The sequence below is a fragment of the Solanum tuberosum genome, unplaced genomic scaffold, assembly GCF_000226075.1.
Source record: "Solanum tuberosum cultivar DM 1-3 516 R44 unplaced genomic scaffold, SolTub_3.0 scf00048, whole genome shotgun sequence".
NCBI lineage: Eukaryota > Viridiplantae > Streptophyta > Magnoliopsida > Solanales > Solanaceae > Solanum > Solanum tuberosum.
In genome coordinates, this window is record NW_006238976.1 from 549,134 (window position 1) to 568,861 (window position 19,728).

Sequence of the window (19,728 nt, forward strand, 5' to 3'; positions counted from 1 at the left end):
ATGGTCCTCGGGCAACGTGAGGTAAAACGTTGTATCACCACTCATATTCGTAGTGGTGGTTTGTCGGTTAGAGAAGCTCCCACAGTAGAAAGAGCATGGTTCCTCGAGGGTTCTGCTTAGTATGGATGGGGGTATGGGACTTCATTCATGCATTGCACAAGTAGACCTTGAGAGGAAGCATGATATTTTCATGATATTATAAATATGATTTTTCGTCATGTTTTAAGAGTTTTACAAGCTTTATATATCGCATGTGTCTTATTGCTTTATATATTGAGTTCAGTTATTCATGAGTTGAACAGAGCCAAGGTAAGTGTCCTCGTGTACTCTTTCCAAGCTTTAATTGTGGTTAGCTTCCCAGCTCGCATACTCGTACATTCAATGTACTGATGCCAGTTGGCCTGCATCTTATGACGATGCAGACACAGGTACCCCGGATCAACCTCCTGCACGTCGTTGATCCAGCTGAGCACTCCAGAGTCAGTGGTGAGCCTCCTTGCTTTCCGGAGGACTCGGTTATTTTGTGTTTCTAGTTTTATTTTGTTAGGATGTTGCGGGGACTGTCCCAACATCCATCTCAGTATGTTAGAGGCTTCATAGACAGTCAGTCAGTTAGAATTGAGTCTCTTAGCTATGTATATATGTAAATATTCTATTTTGAGACTCGAGTCGCCTTTTTGGCCAGATATGTATCATCTAAGTTGTTTATGTCTTTGCATGGCATTGAGTTATTCTGTTGAGTAGGTTTCCGCTGAGTTAAGAAAGCCAGGCCAAGGGTTCGCTTGGGGCCAGAAATGGTCTTCGAGTGCCGGTCCCGCCCAGGGTGTAGGCTCAGGGCGTGACAGATTTTTTTATAGTATATTAAAAATTTAACGTCGTACATTTATTTTTCAATAATTCTCATTTTTATTTAATTTCTTACAACAGAAACAAAGAAAAAAGATCATATATTTATAAAGTTATAGATCAAAATAAACGATAAAACCATAAATACATGAATTAAAAGAGATACAAAGATTAGCGAAATCGTGTAATGAATAGGTTATTCTACACTTAACTATAAGTTTCATGTTCTACATCTAAAAATATAAATATTTTAATAGAGGGTGTTTCTTTTAGTAATATTTTATGCAATGTGAAATTGAATCAATTTTTGTTTAATATCTTATGTGATACAAAATCAAAATAGTATTCCTTTAATATCTTCTACGATACAAAATCAAATTAGTCAGAATTTGAAATATATATAGAATATCAAATGAATTTATTTAAAAAAAAAAAAATACAAAGGGGAGGGTCCATATGATAACATAAATTCTACATTTTACAAAATCTAGAATTTTTTGAAGTATTATCTTACCTTTTTTATTGGTGACTTTATATTTTTCCAATTTCTTCTTTTGGAGGCCATCGAATATATTCTAATCTCTTTTCCCTATTCTTTTTCCCTTTCCCCTTCACTTTATGGAATGAAATATTTATGTTGAAATTCTCCTTCACCTACTTTTTCGTATCATGTATAGTTTGTCATTCGTGGATTACATATTCATTTTGGTCTTTAGGTACAATATTCTATTTGTCAATTAATTATAATTATGGGTAGTAAAATTTGCTTATGATAATATAATATGTCCAATTCATTTAAATTTGGACATGTAAATTATGACCCGTCAATTCATTGATTCATCGTATATGACCCGCACAATGTTTGACTGATTTAGACTAAATATATAGCCTAAATTGATCCATGAAAAAACTTGTCGAACCTCATTTGCCTATCACATTGGAAAAATGTTTATGCTTACATGTATTTTTCTTCAACAAATTTTTCTTTCGTTTTTATTTACCTAGTCATGGTTAGAGATGAATCCAAAATTAAACTTTATGAGTGTGAATTCAGAATCACATCGCAACACTATTGAAATTATAGAGTTTGAAATGTATAATTTATACTTATTCAGTAAAATTTTAATATAAATACATGATCGATCCGAGTCAAAAACTACTGATTCATATAAACCATAAGTTATTCACTAGATCCGCTTGTGGCCAAATAAGTAAATAACTTTTTATTTTATTTTTTATTTTATCTTAAACAAAGTTGATGAGCTTTACATTTATTGAATCAGTAAAATCCAAACATATGACTAATATTTTTTTATATATTTTTTATTTCTAAATTAAATCTTTATTTTAAAAAATAGCAAGTGACGAGAAAATTAATGAAATCATGAGTGGAATCTGTCGTAGATCCCTTAATTAACATTAGATTAAGGAAATGATTTGTTTTAATTGATTTTGTTAAAAAGCGTTAAACTTACTTTATTTGTCTTAAGTGCTAATGGATGGTGATTAACTTCTACTACGTTTTTTAAAAATTCAATTGACGATAATACCCACTAATAATCTTTTTTTTGTACTGAAAATTATTATTGGGCAAGGTTAAATTTGTCAAAATTGCACCCTTCTTGCAACACCATCATAATAATGGATTAAATAAAAATTTATATTAATTAAGTGCCTGCCTCAATCATGTGGAGCAAATATAAATCTAATTTTTGTATTTTTTTAATTTTAGAGTATACTAGAAATCGGTTTATAAAGCTAATTGGTTGCTTACATAAAGTGTATCTTTTGGAAGTATTTTTTTTAATTATGTATAATGGGTCCATGGATGTTGAAAGAATTCATCTTTAATAATTAGAAAAATTAATTGATGATTAAAGTTTGTTTAGCTAACATTAATCCTTCTGCAACTTGCCTCTTGTTCAATTTTAGCACCCTAAGTAGTATTAATCCATGTAAAAGAAAGTGACTTTTCCTTAATAAATTCAACTTCTTGCTACTTGTATCTATTCATTTAGAAGATCGATAAAATTAAAAGTTATCAGATCACATAAATAATTTTAATAATACATAAAGGATAAAATAGAAACAAGTATTTAAATTGTTTCTCTCATATTTTATAACATCGAGTTTCTTATATATAATATTAAAATCACAATTGAGGAGAGTTGTTTCAATATTTGGGAGTCTCTAAAAAAGTTACATATATAAGTACTAGCTAGTTAGCTATGACCTAGTCGAGATTAAAATTATCTAACAATATATTTTTCTTTTTAATGAACCTTACGCTATATAAATTAAATTTATTACAAATATCAAATATAAAATGTTTTTTTAAAAAAAAAAAAGAGAATGAAATTTAAGCCTTGTTGTCATGATTAAATTAGATACTTTATTTATTTAAAGATATTTATATCGTATAACTTATAAGAGAAAATCTAAAATAAGAGAAAATTTAAAATGCAATAAATAGTTAATTTATCACATAAAGTTAAAAAGGTGATTAATTGAATTATTATTTATCAAAAATTATATTATATATATTAAAATTTATAAATATCACTAACGAAATTTTTGATTTCGTTCCTGAATTACGATCGAAAGGTGTATCATTACTCATTGCAAATCAGTGGAGATAAAAGACAAAAAGAATAAAAAGAAGCCAATATAAATAAACAAATTAACATGTTATGTGATGTATAAAAAGGTGAAAAACATTTGTTAATATAAAAAATACTATTTGAGGAAGAGTGGAGATTAATCACAAACTTGTTGAAACTTGAAAAAGAGGTTACATCATCTTCAACTAAATAAAATTGTCCCTTTTTATTTTGTCATTTAATTACAACAAACCAAAAACTTATTATCTGTGTAGCCCATTCTCGATAAGGAATGGACACCCTTATCCTTATAAACTTTAGATTTTTTATAGTAGTACTAGTACATAAGAGTAGCACACATCGATGCCTCTATGTATAAATATAAAAAAAAATGATTTTTTTTTATAATTAAATATATTTTAATTATATTATGATATATCTTTCTTTTTCATATTTGTTCATGAGAATCATATCAGATTTGAACAATATTTCTTCCTTTGAGGTTTAATTTAATATAATATCAAGGGCAGATTTGTTAGATGTTGGGCCTTTAACCATTCGGATATTATAAATATGCTCTCGATTCTTGTATGTCACGCTTCAAATTAAATGGCAAAACCCTATATAAAAGAATATACTGATTCGAGGGGTGTGAAAAAGGTGTTGATGGTAATGATCTCATTTTGGATAGAAAGAAAAATCATAATCTCTCTAAATATACATGACAAATAAAAAAAACATCTTGTATATAACATAAAGTTTTTATCAAAGAATTTTAAACACCTAACACCCTCAAAACTCAAAGTTAAAACCTCTGATTAAGAATGAAACAATCTCATTACTGCACGTACAATCGAGGTTGGTAATGAAATGTTATCTTTATTGGACTACCTTCCAATTTTCTTCTTACGTACTTTCTAGAAGCACGAAATTTCCAGTTAAATTCCAAAAATAATTATGTTGTGGCCATTTACAGTTGAAGCCTCCCCTTCTCCACCAGTAAGCTAATTAATTAATTAATTGAATGAAAACTCAACTGGTGAAATTTAGATAAGAAAGTAATCACTTTCTTTAGCTGAAAAATATTGACTAATTATGAAATTAAAGTTCACTAGCATATATAATCTTTTAAAATTAGAAATAATTCTAATAATACATACAAATTAAGAAGAAAGTGTTGTGAGCATTATAGTGACAGTAAGTTAATTAATTACTATGTTTCCACAGTGGCCAAAAAGATTAAAAATTATAATAAGAGAGGTTAATATGTAGATTATATTCCACTTTAATTTGTTTGTTATAAATTAAAATGAAATTAGCCAAGAAGTCAAGGTGGATGACACATTTGCAAAGTTAGCAAATTATGTGTGATATGAATTAGAGTACATAACAGGGAAATAATAAATAATGTTGTACAATGAATATGAAAAATTAGATGGTTGAAATCGATTGAGAAGGAGATATCAACATTCAACAACAACTGATTTTATTACGAGATAATTCATGAAATTCATAGTATTCAATATTGGCGGCCTTCGTGTTTGAGGAATAAACCCTCTCCTTCTATCGATACCATGCACCATATAGTTGTGTTCAAAGATATCTGATTTCCTCGTTTCTCTTATCTTTTCATTTTTTCTACTTCAAGGATTCTCATTTTTCATAAAATATTTAGCCTTTTCTTATATATTTCAATTTTCCTCAAGATACTATTCTTGTTCATTCATTTAAAAAAGTACGACACATTTTTATATGTTTTTAATGAGAAACTGTTATAGTCACACAAACATAAATAGGCAATATAAACTGTTTAATAATTTCTTAAATATCGTCCCGAGTTAAACTATCAGTCAAATTAAAACAAATGAAATATTATCAGAAGTAGAATTATGATTTGAAGCTTAATTATGGGTTAGTATGAATTTGCCATTGAATTTAGTTATTGAGCTCGCAATTAGATATTTACACATATAATGATATTTTCTGATATAAATGTAGAGTCTAAATAAAAATTATTGATCTCGGAATTCGTATATAAGATTATAGCTTTGTCCTTAATTATACTACTGATTTATTTACTTCCTCTTTATCCAATCCATGCATCATAGTCATTCATGTATTCTTCATTGTGGCCTCTTGACTATTTTCATTGATAACAGTATTATGTCCCCTTTTTTTTCTTTAATTTATTATGTGCTCTTATTGCAATTTGCACATTGTACAACAAAAATTAGTTGTCCATGACATAATTTCCAGTTTATACGGACAACTTATTTGTCATTTTCAAATTTACTTTCCAAAAAGGAGGCCTACCACCAATTATTTGTCTTGTTTTGGGAACTTAAGACATATATGATAATTGCCAAAAACACAATAGGACCACAAAATATGTGTCTCTAGATTTTTTGTCTATAACTTAAGATCAAATTCACAATTATAATAACAAAAATAATAATATTTGACTACAATATCTCTTGCAATAGTATTTCTTATTATATATTGGTGTTTTGCTTATTAATCAGAAAAATTGGAGATTTTGATTCTTAGCATAACCATTTATGATTGAAAGGAATATATCATTTGAGACAAGACAAGTTCTATGAAGTATAAGAAAAGACTTTGCAATGTTTTTTTTTTAAAAATTTAACTACTATGATCGAGTCAGTTTATATATATCTCTATTGATTTTACGAATAAAAGTATCAGCTAAGACTTGCATTAGTATTTGCAATTAGTAATATTTTGCATTAGGCATTCGATTTGGAATAATTTCATGAATAGTCGATCAACTTTTACTTAATTGCATGCATCAAATTAAATTACTTAAATATCTTTTAATTTGTAAAGAAAAATTTGCTAGACTTTATCAAGTATCACGATAGTTACAAAACTATTTTTTATATCCAAATTAAGACTAAAATGCACTGATTTCGTCTTTTTCAGAATAAAATTTGCTAAAATGTATAAAATAAATTATAATACTTAATCAAGATATGTTCCAACTTCGATCCAAAATGAATATAAATTAACAAGTAGGCACGACGATATTATATAGCTAAAAAATATTTAACAAGATCATGCTACAGAAATTTTTAAGAAATTGATAAAGCAATGTGAATATATTTTCACAAAAAAAGACGTGGTGTAAATAACAGTGGGTTAGTGGGCATAGCAATTTGACGTTTTTTATTTCGTTTTCTCTTCTTTAAAATTCAATATATAAACAACGTAAATAACATGCTCAATGTAATTTCAGAAGTGTAGTTTGAGAAGAATAATGTGTATGCAGTCAACCCCTACTTCGTGAAAATAGAGAGTTGATTATTTTTTATATATAGACCTTCGACTTAACTAAAACATAGTAACAATATCAAGTACATAAAAAAAAACATAGTAATAAAATAGTTATGTTAAAACATAATCAAGAAGTAATAGATAGTAGTATACAAAATAATATAAAATAGTAGTGTAAATTATTTTATATATTACATGTAACTATTTTATATACATATTATTCTATTTTATATACTTCAACCAATCGGAGGACCACCAAGAAGTAGGGGTAGAATATATATCTTCCATAAAAGAATCTTTTTTTTAAAATTTGATTTTAAAGAATTTATAAAAGAATCAAATTTGATGGTTGTCAAATTGGCATCCAACTACTTTGAGAAATCAAAATAAAAATTAAATTCTTCTTATGACTTCTTCCTGAAGAAAACATACTATTTAAACAATCCCCAAATTAAATAATATTATATGTTGTTTAATTTAATTTCTCCCTAGCTCCCTTTATTTTGGAACTCTTAGTTCATATTAATATTTTGCTTTCATTGAAGAAGTCTATACAATCCATGCTTATCTATACGTATTATTATATATACTATACCAATATATATCTCAACTTGACTATTAAATAAATTCCTAAAACATGATATCATTTTTTTCTCAATGATTGCGATGTATTTTAATTTTTTTAGGGTGTGTTTGGTATGAAGAAAAATATCTTCATAGAAATATATTTATTTTTTCAGTGTTTTATAAATAATTAGAAAATATTATCTCAATAATGTATATATATAATGTAGCAAAATAATATGGGATAAACTGAGCGGGAGTGGGGATTCAAAGGCCGAGGGAGGGAGGAATAAAGGGATGGGAAGAAGAACAAAAAATTGAAATGTCACGTATGAAACTTGTTTTCTATGTTTTCATTAGAAAAGTCATTTTCCTGATTTTTAAGAAACTTATTTTTCTAAAAGAAATATTTTGATCAACCAAATATATAAGGATTTAATGTCTTTGAGTAATTTTCTCATATTTATTTTGGCACATGTATTGTTTATTTCGTAAGTACAATTTTATAGTTTACATCAAGATCTATATAATTTAATTAATTCTAAAAAAAAAAAAGATCAAGCAATCTTAGAGAAGTCGGCTGTTAATTATAAATAATTAATCAAAGTGGTTAAACTTTTAAAAGTGCGTCACCACATCACTTGACACATTATTATTATTATTATTATTATTATTATGAAAGCTGGCTTTTTTTTTTGACAGAATATAATTTTATAGTCAAACATATTTATTTGTAAAAAGGGTGGTCGATTATGAATCTTCATTTTTCTAATTATGTTAATCATGAGTCTTATGACAAAGTGGAGTTGGCGGCTGAGTTTATGAAACAATGACAATAATTAAAAGTAAAATTTATTATATATAGTGTGATACTTTTTTTAAAAATAAAAACAAAGTATCAGATTATTTAGAAATATATCTATAATATTATTCGTAAAAATCTGAGTTTATAATCTTAAAAATGAAATAGGCTTCTAAAAAGATTGTTCGATCCATAAAGCATATCTCACATGCATAATCTTTTTGAATTTGAGTTGAATGAATTGAATTATGAGTATATTATGATGACATATCACACTCATCTATTAGCGCAACATAATATCAATAGGATGTGTGTTATTTAAACGATTTCCACATTTGAAATACCCAAAAGTTAAAAGAGGAGAAATTTGGAATTTCGTAAAAGCCTTGATGATTGAACATATAGCTTGTTGAAAGAATATCTGATAAAAAATCTCGATATTGAGTTTCGAGAATTTGAATTAATCGAAACAGAAAATGAATATTGGTGATCGGATAGAAACTCCTTTAATTAGTGGGAGTTGGTTCAAGTGTTCAACCTACTTAATTTGTCCAAATATGCGACAAGTTGAGTGTTAGAACTTAAAACCAACAAATTGCAAACACAATTTTGAAGGACTCGAATGGGTACTTGACCCTTTATTATTTTACACAAATGATTGTTAGTAATGATAAAGATATTTAACTATATCATAATGGTTATTATTGATTCAATTTGAATTAACAAATATTGTTTAAATAAAAAATACTAAAAGAAACTTTTTTGCTTTTATGCATACACACAAAATAGTACCTCCAAAAGGACACCTTGAAAAGGTCAAGAGATCATAATTCAAATTGTATTTTCTGAATTAGAACCTTAACGATGACTTGACTTGATGAGTTTGAAAACTCCAACGATATTGTACCGTAAAGAGGGTAAATCATTGGAACTCAAAAGAAAAAGACTTATGGTGAGATATAATCTCTCCTCTATCTAAGTAAAACGAAAGATTGTAATAATTAATATGCAACTCTGATTTCCATATACTAGAGTTAATTATGTGAAATATAATTTCTGTTAAGAAGTGAAATTAAATCAAATGAACGAAAAGGAATACACGTTATCATGAAGCTTCAAATTTCACAAGTGAAATCTCACGACAATATCAACGAGTTTCACCATTAAAATTTTAAATTTCATGTCTATAACTATTTTCAATCACATAGACTTACAATTGGCTATTTGTGAAATTTCCCTACTCATATCCCATAAGCAATGTTGAGCATCTCATCGCACATTTCCCCTTCAAATGAGCTGATCTTTATTTTTACTTTTTGAAATCAAACTTATGCCTAGCAAGGTCATTACATGCGTAATATTATGATGCAAATATATACACTTATGTTCCACGAAAAAGTTATTTACGTCAACTCGTTGAGGAATAAAAATTAAAGACCAACACAAAATACAGACAAAAGTACAAATAACCATGTTGGAGTACATTTCAAATAGAAGAACTGGACTTAAATACAAAAAAAGCCCATAATCATCTCTAAAAAGCCCAAAAAAAAACCCAGCCCAATCAAACTGTCTTCAACATACCAACAAAACCCGAAATTCTGCATATCCCCTTTCTCATTCGATCGGATCAACCGTTTCAATCTTCATTTTTCTCGTTAATCAAGGTACATTTTTGCTCATTTTAATCGATTTACGTTAAATTTGATTGCAATCATAGTTTAATTTACTTGTTTTTGTGAGAATTTTCTGTCATGATTAAGAGTTATTTTTTTCGATCGATTGAATTTTTTAATTTTTTTTTTTGGGTTTTGTAGAGATCTTAATTATGGATGGTGAAATTAAGAACATCAAGAAGTGGAACATACTGTATCCAGTTTATATAAATTCAAAAAAGACGATAGCGGAAGGAAGAAGAATTTGTGTGACGAAAGCTTGTGAAAACCCTACTTGTACTGAGATTAGTGATTGCTGCAATTTCCTCAAAATTCCTTGTGCAATTGAGGTTTGGTTTTTTGCAGTTTTTGCTTTGCTTGTTTCTAAGATTATATTTTGGTTTGTTTTTTCAATTTTTTTGCTTTGCTTGATTCAAAGATTATATATTTATCATTTATGATTATGTATATGTAGTTTGAACTTGTACCTGACCTTATATAATAGGGAAAGATAAGATATATGTATAACAAAGACTCAACTATGCATTGATCCCAAAATAGTTAGGTCATCGATATAAATGTCTGTATTTATCTGCTGTAAGCAGGCTCATTTCATTGGAATGCTAAAATAGTTCATCTTTAAAGGCAAATTAGTGCTGTGTTGAGCTCCGTAGACTCCTTAAGTCTCGCATTTCTTCACAACATACAGAAACCTATCTAGAATAATCAGACTATGGGCACTAACTACCCAAGGGTGTGGCCTAGATGCGTGGCTTTCAATGAAGTGGGGGAGAACCATGTTTCAGATTCAAATTCCAGCAAAGAAAAAAATACTAGGGTGATTTTTTCCCATCTGTTTAAGGCTTACTTGTGTTGTTGGGAGGCAGCCGGTAGGAATTAGTCGAGGTGCACTCAAGTTGTGATAGATACCATTGTCATTAAAGAAAGAATAATCAGATTATGGCAAACAACGTAATTAATGCAAGTGTAGTAACAACAACTAAGTCCTCATCCCAAGTTCCCAACTTGTTAATATCATATATATGAATCCTTTGGTTTCATTGTATTTCGTTTTTCTTTTCTTTAGGGCAACAAAAGATAAAGAAATATGGGGGGTAAAGAAATGTGCAGGGATTAGAATTTTGAATAACAGCTGGGATCGACCACTCTTTCTAGGTTCTCCAGATCTCCTGAACTTTGGTAACGGCGTTTATCACTGTGTGATTGGTTGGGTTAATATTTACTTGTAGGAGCAAATTTCTGAATAGAATGTTGTATTTTTATTTAATTGCTCCCAATGAAATAGGTGGTAAGCTGTTTAAAGACAAATTGTACTTGTGCAAAATAAGTTAATTGCGGTGATGTCTGCAGCATATTTAAGTCTCTTAAGGACGTGATGTGCCTTAAATCAGTGGTAAGCTGTTTAAAAACAAAGTGTACTTGTGCAAAGTAAATTAATTGTGGTGATGTCTGCAGCATCCGTAAGTCTCTTAAGGACATGATGTGCCTTAAAAAACAAAGATGACAATTTGCGAGCTGTATTGTTTCTATTAATGTCTGAACTATTGAATCACTGAACATATAAGATTGATTTTTTTTTGCTTATAGTTATTTTCTGAATCTGTTGTTGCAGCTTGATAAGGCATATCCACGGGATTTCATGCAAAGAGGAAGAGTGAGAGTTTTGCTGAAGCGGGAAGATGGAACCCCTTACAATCCTGTCATTCCTTCACGTAAGAAAATCTTCACCACCCACCCCACCCTCCTTTTGGGCATTATTCTATCCTCTATTTTCTTAAAGCTTTTTGCAAAGCACTATAGTTTCATAACATGTTGAGTGACTTCATACTTTGATTACTCTCTTTTAAGCTTTAAACAATGAGCTTGTTTGATTTATATGGAAAATTGTCTATGTTCTTGCACTGTGGAAAAAAGTCATATGGGTGATAATGCTAAATATTTCAAATGGAAGTGAATACCATTTATCTATAACCTAAAATTGTTCTCTACCATTTTTATGAAGCTATAGCCACCATTCTTAGTTGATGTTATCGTGGGCCACTCTACGTAGTGTAATTGAAATATACTGCATCATCAAAATGTTCGTTGACAACAAAGAAGAGACATACTATGCTTCAATCCCAAACTAGTGGGAGTAAATGAATCCTCTATATCCGCAATCTCTATTTGGTCGCAGTCATTCCAACACTTTAATTTGTCTCTGTAAAATTCTCCAAGGCTGTACTGGCTTTGTGCAACTATCTTATACAATATGTTATTTACCCATAAGAAAGGAGATTCTCGAAGGTTAAAGTTCCTTTAAGTCTTACACTTTTACTTTTAAAAAAGAGATCTTGCTAGACTGTTTTTCATGCGAGGAATAGGGAATGCTTTCTTACTTCTTTTGATGTAATGTTCTAAATATGGCTGTGAAGGAGGAGTATCCAAGCAACTACTACTAGTATAGATTATTTTTGGATGGATTCAGTTGAGCACCATACACACTTGTACATGTTTTTTTTTTCAGCGACTTGGTTTTTCTTCATGATTCTTTTTGGTTTATAAGTCTCTAGTATATGAGGCTTTGTGCATGTGTGGGGTTTTAGTCAACCTCCTATAACTTGTTTTCCTTTCTAAAGCTTAATTATTGAAACACGCACTAACTTTCTAGGGTTGTATATTGCAGGGAAACAGCTGATGATCAATGTCGCAGAGTTGGTTCGAAGACATCCTAATAGGACTAAGAAGCAGGAGCCTGCAGCCTCTTCTGCAGCTGGTTCTTCAAAGTCTGGCAAGGGAGGTAGAAAGAAGAGATAGTTTCAGGAGGCAACATTTCAATTTCTTCAAACTGTTTAGAGATCTTAGATCTATTTATCTCGGAATATTTTAGTCCTTTCTTTTTTACTTGATTTGAGAGATGCTGCAAAGAAGAGAGAGGTTGTATGAGGTATCGAAGAATGTCCCATATTTGTATCATCGATCTAGACATTTTTGTTATTTTTTCGGCCTAAACTTAGCTCTTGATTGTTAATAGTTGCTTCTGATTACTTCTACATATGCTTTTATCCAAATTAGTTGGAGTCAACAATATGGATCGATCTCAAACTAGTCAGCACTGATGATATGAGTGCACTCTCAATATGAGCTACTGGCATGAACTGATACTTCATCTGGTTTATTATGTCCAACATACTGGTGAACTGTGCAATGAAAAATTTATTTCCGGAAAAAAATAAAATTTGATTTCTAAACCTTAAAACTCACGTTCTGCCCAGAAGTTACCCAATAACAAACATACCATATGGAATCCCCTATGTAAGGTTTGAAAAGGATAGAGTGTATCAAAGAAGTACCAGAAACTACATATAATCACAAAAAATGACTCTAGTGTGTAGTCAGCCAGAAGTTACCCATTGACAAATTTGGCTATGACCCAAATGAAATACATTTATTATATTGTTTTGTTTCAAATACAGCTTTATATGACATTTGAAAGGAAGGGAAAAAAGAGACAACCTTGTATGTATTGTATAATGTTGTACGTGACCATAGAGGCCACAAATCAATATAAACGAAATGAATCGGGTAATCACATCCGCATAATCCAACTTTGAATAGAGGAAAAGTTGAGATCAGAATCCTGGACCCAGCACGCTCCTTGTTAAAGACAACCCAACTGGATAAGATCTGTGAATCCTCATTTTGCTAGCAACTGGACCTTTGGCAAAATTGTCAATAACATCTTTTCCTTCTGTATCCGTAACCGATTTTGGTGGTACACTTGATTCATTAGATTCGACAATGAATTCAAGCCCCTAAATTGCAATACATTGTATGATTAGACATTATGAACAATTGATAGGACGACCAAATCCAGTAAATCAGGTTCAAGAGAGCCAATGTACCTTCACAGAATTTTCCTTGGGAGTCACCTTTGAATGCTCTATCAGCTTAGCCTCGATGCCCTTTCCGAAATTCCAATAGCCAAAATAAGAATACATCTTTATGTTTTGAAAAAGAAGGAATAGTGAAGGACAAATGGAATATTTTCCCACCAAGCAAAACTGCAGTTCCATTTTAATGCATAGCCAACAAATACGAGTAACAAACACCAAAATTTTGCCCTCAAGGCCTAGCTCGAGTGGCAAAAGGTGGAGGATTTGTGGCTTAGGTCGCAGGTTCAAGCCCCACACCATGCAAAGCGAAACCTGGTATTTAAGTGGAGAAGGGTAGAGGGGTGGGGCCCATTATCAAACGAGTTTAGAAGGCTGTGATTGGTCCTAAGGGCGGGTCACAGACGGATTTCTCGGTTATCCAAAAAAAAGAATCACCAAAATTTCCAAGAGATCGTGTTTGTTCTGATTACAATCAAATGATCTTCATAAATCATGGAAAGAAGCCTAAGTTTTTCTTAGCAGTAGCACAATTACAGTTTTTATGGTTTAGGTCAGTAACCAAGTCATTTCAAGTAAATCTTATAGGATAATTTGCCAAGCACCAAAGGAGAAAGTCATTGTTCAGCAGAATGGAAAAGACACAGGCGTTGCCGTTGATCACAGCCTTAATTGGAAATGCAAACACTCATTCAAAATGCAACAGAGAAAAGACAAGAAAAACCTTAAGTAGCTGCTTGTATTCCTTACGGGAGAAAGAAAGTGAATAAAGAGGAAGGACAACAATAGTCAAAAGGCTTTCATCTATTAACATAATAAAAATACCTGAATAACCTTAGTATTTTGAACATCCTTAATGCCCCCAGCAGCTTGGCACAAGTACCACAAACCAGAATTAGTCACATCCTGTGGGGTGGGGATATTAAACAAGCACAAGTTGTGATGCAACTGCAATAGTAATAGACAGAACATAGGAAGAAGGGACAAAAAGTATGTTGCAGACATATATAGATATTCACCTGGTTACTCTCAAGAAGCTCAATCTTCCCTTCCTGCCAAATTGAGCAACAACTGAAAGATTACAAAATGACTAGCCAACGGATCTTTACTAGCAATGCCATATTGACACAATTTGTCAAGCAACATACTCACCAATCCAGACACCATCTCATGGATTAAGTTTATATCGAAACCAATTTGATTTAGATTAGCCTTAACATCTCTCACCTGCATAAAGAAACATCTGATGTTGAGCACCGACAAAGAAAGTATCCCAGTGCCTCGATGCATAAAATCTATGACTAAGATATTCAAGCAAGTAATCAGCTATAATTATTTTCTGGCCTTAACCATTACCCTTAAAAAAAAAAAAATTCTGGCCTCAAATTTTACAAGCAACTGACAAAATTCAGCTCGTATTGGCAAGTTCTCCCAGTAATTTTCTGTTATACGTCTGCCAAGTTTTGACGAAGAATTCGATTGTTACCTCATTCCCCTCATGATTTTTTACTCATTATAACTGAGGCAAAACTTAATATTTTTTTTCCTTTAGTGTGCAGGTGTGGAAACAGGAGTTACAGGAAACTACTTCTCACATAAGATAAAAGAATCCTTCCTAATACATCAATGTTAAAAGGAGAATGGGAAGAAATGTTGTTCTCCTTACATCATTAGTAATAAGGTTTGATATCTCAATTTGCTCATCTAGCTTCCAGTCCAAGTTTTCCAGCTTCTTAGTCAAATGTCTTCTTGTAGACTACAAAAGAAATATCAGTGAAAAAAGTATGAGAACAGCTATTAGCATATATTACACAGATAATCCAGGAAACTCTTGACAAATCTTGACTCACAGCCAATGCATCAGATACGTTCTCCAACTGCTTAGACACAGATGCAACAGCATTCGCCATATTATGCTTTGTCACATACATTACATCAGAAAATGACCAACCCTGTGGAGGATTAGTAAGAGCATATAAGATTTATAACAAACATATAACGAAATATCCTAGGGGTGTCAATAGTTATAAACTGCAGCAGGGAATACTTGCCTTCCACTTCATGTAACAATATCCCATTGCCCCAACTGCAGCAGCTGGAAGAATGTAAGAACCATAGCTCCCTAAAAAAGCAAAGGCTCATAACCATGTCAGCTCTACTTCAACTGGATCATCCATCAATAAAGGACAAGTAGGGTATTTACGTTACTAGTATTCTAGCCCCAACAGGGGCAGTTGTGCGCTTTGATAAGTAATAAACAAGAGCAATATTGAAGAAAGGGTAACAGAAACTTAGGAAATATGCTTCTTGACTTGGGAAGACTACAAACAAACTGGGGTCAAAGAACTTCCACTTTCATGTTGAAAAAAGGCATCTTAATTGGAGAGGCATTACACAATTCAAAACTTAACTATCCGGGTCCATTTAAGAAATTGCTGTCTCCATTCTAGAGAAATCAGCACAGGCACTAAGATGGGAGACACAATGTAAAGTGAACATAAAAAGACAAAAACATACCACTGGAGGAAGAATCCTTATTGAAAATAGTAATTGGATTTGATATGCTCATCTCCCGGATCTCTTGTGCTAATTGTCGAATCTAAAGGCAATATCAGAACCAAGAAAGGCTTGGATCAGGTAACAAGTGGAGTTATATAGGAAACATGTACTTGTTAATTTGTAACATCACATTAACATATACAAGGAGCTCTGCCTTGCCACTTCCTTCTTCATTGGAAAAGTATATACATAGAAGATTCATATAACTGACCCAATTTTAGTATTAATGCTACATACAAATGCCATGCACATTAAAGCGCAAAAGTCAAGTTCATCGATGAAACATATTTTGGTAAGAGTAATGCTTCAAAGTTGTTGAATTGTATTGACCATTGTGAAGAGTCCCACATCACTGGGAAGGGAATTTGGACCTTTTATATGGTCTTGGATAATGCTCAACTCTTGAGCAAGCTTTTAGGGATGAGTTAGGCCCAATGTCCATTTTTTTAACATGGTATCAGAGCTCATCCCATCCTAAGTCATGGTTTACCAATATTGGACCCCCATATAAAATTGTCCACACTCCAAACGTCTAGCCTTGGGCGTGAGGGATGTGTGTGTGAAGACGAAGAGTCCCACATCTGCAATGGGAAGGAAATTTGGACTCTTTATATAGTCTTAGCACAATCCTCACCTCTTGAGTTAGCTTTAGGGGTTGAGTTAGGTGCAATGTCCATTTTCCTAACAATCACTGACTAGCTCGTCTAAAAGCTTAAATCATTAGAAATGAAATACTTTTATTTATCAAGGTTGTCAATACGCCCTCTTTTCTAAAAAAAAATTCTTGAGTCACGAGCGTATAAATATTTTTTCGCTGATGGATAGAGATGAGACTCAAACCAAGGATGTCACGTACTATGCTGCCATGTTGAATTTGTGTGACTACCTCATTAAAAGCTTAAACTATTACACAAAAGACGCTCTTATTTATTTATTTTAGGTCAACATAATAATATCCTCTTCTTCTATTTGAAGGGAATGAAGATGGTACCAATGAGATTCAAAGTATATTTTATGATAAACATTGTGACATGGCTAACCGGCTTCCCCTAACCCTTTTGATTATTTCCCCTCTCTACCTTGTGCCACTAAATCTGAAGTATCATATGACAATGTCTTGAATAAAATTGTATGTTTTTTACCTTTATCTTCTTTTCCTTCAAAACAACCGACGAATCTACTTTGATAAGCACGAGATAAATGTAATTCACTAACAAAAAGACAAATGTAATACCTGAGCTGCTAGAAGAGCAGTGTCATATTTACCAGGAGATGTCTCAGCTGCATTCACGCCATTTATCACCTCCTGAAGCTGCGAGATCAGATCAGATAATCGTCCACTTTTCAATATTACTGACCCAGTCAAACCTACACCACAACCAAATTAGTCTTCCTCCAAAGGAAGAACCTATAGATATTTGAAGGAACTATTAACTCAGATTCGAACTGCAACAAAACTTGAAGATGCCAATAATCCAAGACTGCTTTCTCCCCCAACATCCAATATCATGTGTCTGTGTCCTAATAAAATTTCTGCTCTAGGGTAGTATTAAAAGTAAATCCATAGAAGGGAGGGGGGGTTCGGTCCACCAAAGGAAATGCAACACGACAGAAGAGTTCGTGTCTGTGTCCAACGAATTGACCACGACTACAATCTGCTTTCCATTCTGGTTCCCAGCCCTGTAGGGGAAGGGGGCTCAGCTCTTACTTCAATTAAGCACCGTCTCCCTTTCTTCCCCCTCTAAATCCCTCAAGCCTCAAGGTTAAACATTAGCTATTATGAGTGTATATTTAACATTGCACACTCTCAACACAACTGAGGAGAAAATTTGCAAACCCTTTGACAAATTCCTGAATGTTTTTTCTCCAAATTCCTGGATATAAAGGAAGTTTTGGATACTAGTTTAACGGCCAATGTAAAATAAGCCTATACTGAGTTCTCTGAATACTGTAGGAACTTAACAAAGCAGACTGAATATAGAGGATTCATATAGTCCACCTTAACTATCTGGGATTGAGGCATAGTTATTTATCCATTACTACTAATAAAATTACTCAAACAATCACTTTCTGTTAGATCAAGGTTCTAATATCCAAATTATCAGCTAAACAAAGCTAATTTCCTCGAGCTTCAGAAGCAAAACGAATCTCTCTTTCTTCCTTCCTTCCTTCCTTTTCATTGGCTACTCAAAAGTAAAACAACTATAAACGGAATATAAACTGATGAACTCTATATCTATTCAGAGAAATCACCTGCGCCAACGAGTATGAGTACTTTGGAAGTGGCGACGCCGGTTTGCATCGCCATGTTTCGGTGTCGTGAAGCTGCCGCCGGTGGAGCTAATCGTTGAATTTCAATATTCCCGGTGAACTTATACCTTTTCCTTTTTGTCCAACTTATTGAATGCTTTAATTATTAATATATATACAATTATTTAATTTCACAAATTTACTGGGAAAAAATATTTGAAAGTTACATTTTACTGTTTAAGAAAAACTGCCACACGATTTTTGTAGAATTATAAATATTCTCTTATCTTTATTTAGAGACTTGGAAAATTCTAAATATGTTATTGTCTTGTTAGAAAATTCTTCCAACTGAATCTGAATTAATTAGTTGACGATGGTTTATATTAGCCTTTTGATAATATTCTCCTTTTTTTCAATTTATTCATTAAAATCAATATACGAGAAAAAGAGGAAAAATAAATACTAAATGGGAATAATTAGTTTTTGCCTACTCATTATCACGTATTCACGCTATTTACTATTCTATTTAGGAGCGGAGCTAGAGAGTCAGACATTCATTTAAAACTTTTTTGATGAAAAATCAATTTATATATATATATATATATGAGTGTGTTTATATTATATAATAGACATTGAACCTATTCATGTCGGGTAATCATGTAGCTCAGTTGGTCAACTGATTGAACTCCCATCCTATTGGTGAGTGTTCGATTCGCCACTACATAATCTCCTCTCTAATTTAAGGAAAAAAAATATGTTACAACGTGAAGAATCGAACTCTCGTCGACAAGATGAAAGTTCAATCACTTAACCAACTAAGCTACTAATGTTTACCCAAACTAATACTCCCTCTATTTTAATTAATATGACTCGTTATTTTTTAGCCAGTTCTAAAAAGAAAGACATATTTATATGTTTAGTAACAATTTAATTTTAAAATGATTGTTTTACTTTAATGAATGATTTATAGTCACATAAATATTTATAACTTATTATAAACCATAAGTTTTAAAGTCCTTTTTAAAAAAAATAAAATAATCATGCTAAAGCAAACTCATCACATAGGGATGAAAAAAAAAAACATAATAGTAAATCAATACTTAGAGAATTTTTTGCGATGGTTTGATTATACAAATTTACCATTGTTTAAACCTTAATTTACTGGGAAAATATTCGAAGTTACAGTTTACGGTTAGTAGAAAGTTAAGAAAAATTACCACGTGACTTTATAAAATTGTAAATATTCTCGTTAACTTTATTTAAAG

At 31.5% G+C, this 19,728-nt stretch overlaps 2 protein-coding genes across 2 annotated transcripts; one reads left to right on the forward strand and one right to left on the reverse strand.

Moving 5' to 3' along the window:
* The first annotated feature begins 9,657 nt into the window (after positions 1–9,657).
* LOC102601905 (signal recognition particle 19 kDa protein) lies at positions 9,658–12,814 on the forward strand. Its single transcript, XM_006343757.2, has 4 exons — positions 9,658–9,773; positions 9,924–10,111; positions 11,395–11,494; positions 12,448–12,814. Exons 2-4 carry the CDS (start codon positions 9,935–9,937, stop codon positions 12,576–12,578), a joined length of 408 nt encoding a protein of 135 aa, XP_006343819.1. The 5' UTR covers positions 9,658–9,773; positions 9,924–9,934; the 3' UTR covers positions 12,579–12,814.
* A 353-nt stretch (positions 12,815–13,167) lies between these two features.
* On the reverse strand, positions 13,168–18,615 carry LOC102602238 (uncharacterized). Its single transcript, XM_006343758.2, has 11 exons — positions 18,467–18,615; positions 17,448–17,581; positions 16,172–16,253; positions 15,706–15,776; positions 15,505–15,606; positions 15,321–15,410; positions 14,807–14,881; positions 14,674–14,706; positions 14,480–14,560; positions 13,667–13,726; positions 13,168–13,576 (listed from the first exon to the last, which is right to left on the reverse strand). Exons 1-11 carry the CDS (start codon positions 18,519–18,521, stop codon positions 13,394–13,396), a joined length of 966 nt encoding a protein of 321 aa, XP_006343820.1. The 5' UTR covers positions 18,522–18,615; the 3' UTR covers positions 13,168–13,393.
* Between the last annotated feature and the right edge of the window lie 1,113 nt (positions 18,616–19,728).

Excerpts from the sequence above, each read along its gene's own strand:
- LOC102601905 (XM_006343757.2), top strand. The coding sequence starts at position 9,935 with ATGGATGGTGAAATTAAGAACATCAAGAAGTGGAACATACTGTATCCA. Across the intron at positions 10,112-11,394 it reads AAATTCCTTGTGCAATTGAG|CTTGATAAGGCATATCCACG; the intron begins GTTTGGTTTTTT and ends CTGTTGTTGCAG. Across the intron at positions 11,495-12,447 it reads CAATCCTGTCATTCCTTCAC|GGAAACAGCTGATGATCAAT; the intron begins GTAAGAAAATCT and ends TGTATATTGCAG.
- LOC102602238 (XM_006343758.2), bottom strand. The coding sequence starts at position 18,521 with ATGGCGATGCAAACCGGCGTCGCCACTTCCAAAGTACTCATACTCGTT. Across the intron at positions 17,582-18,466 it reads ACTCATACTCGTTGGCGCAG|GTTTGACTGGGTCAGTAATA; the intron begins GTGATTTCTCTG and ends GTTGTGGTGTAG. Across the intron at positions 15,607-15,705 it reads ATTGTTACATGAAGTGGAAG|GGTTGGTCATTTTCTGATGT; the intron begins GCAAGTATTCCC and ends AATCCTCCACAG.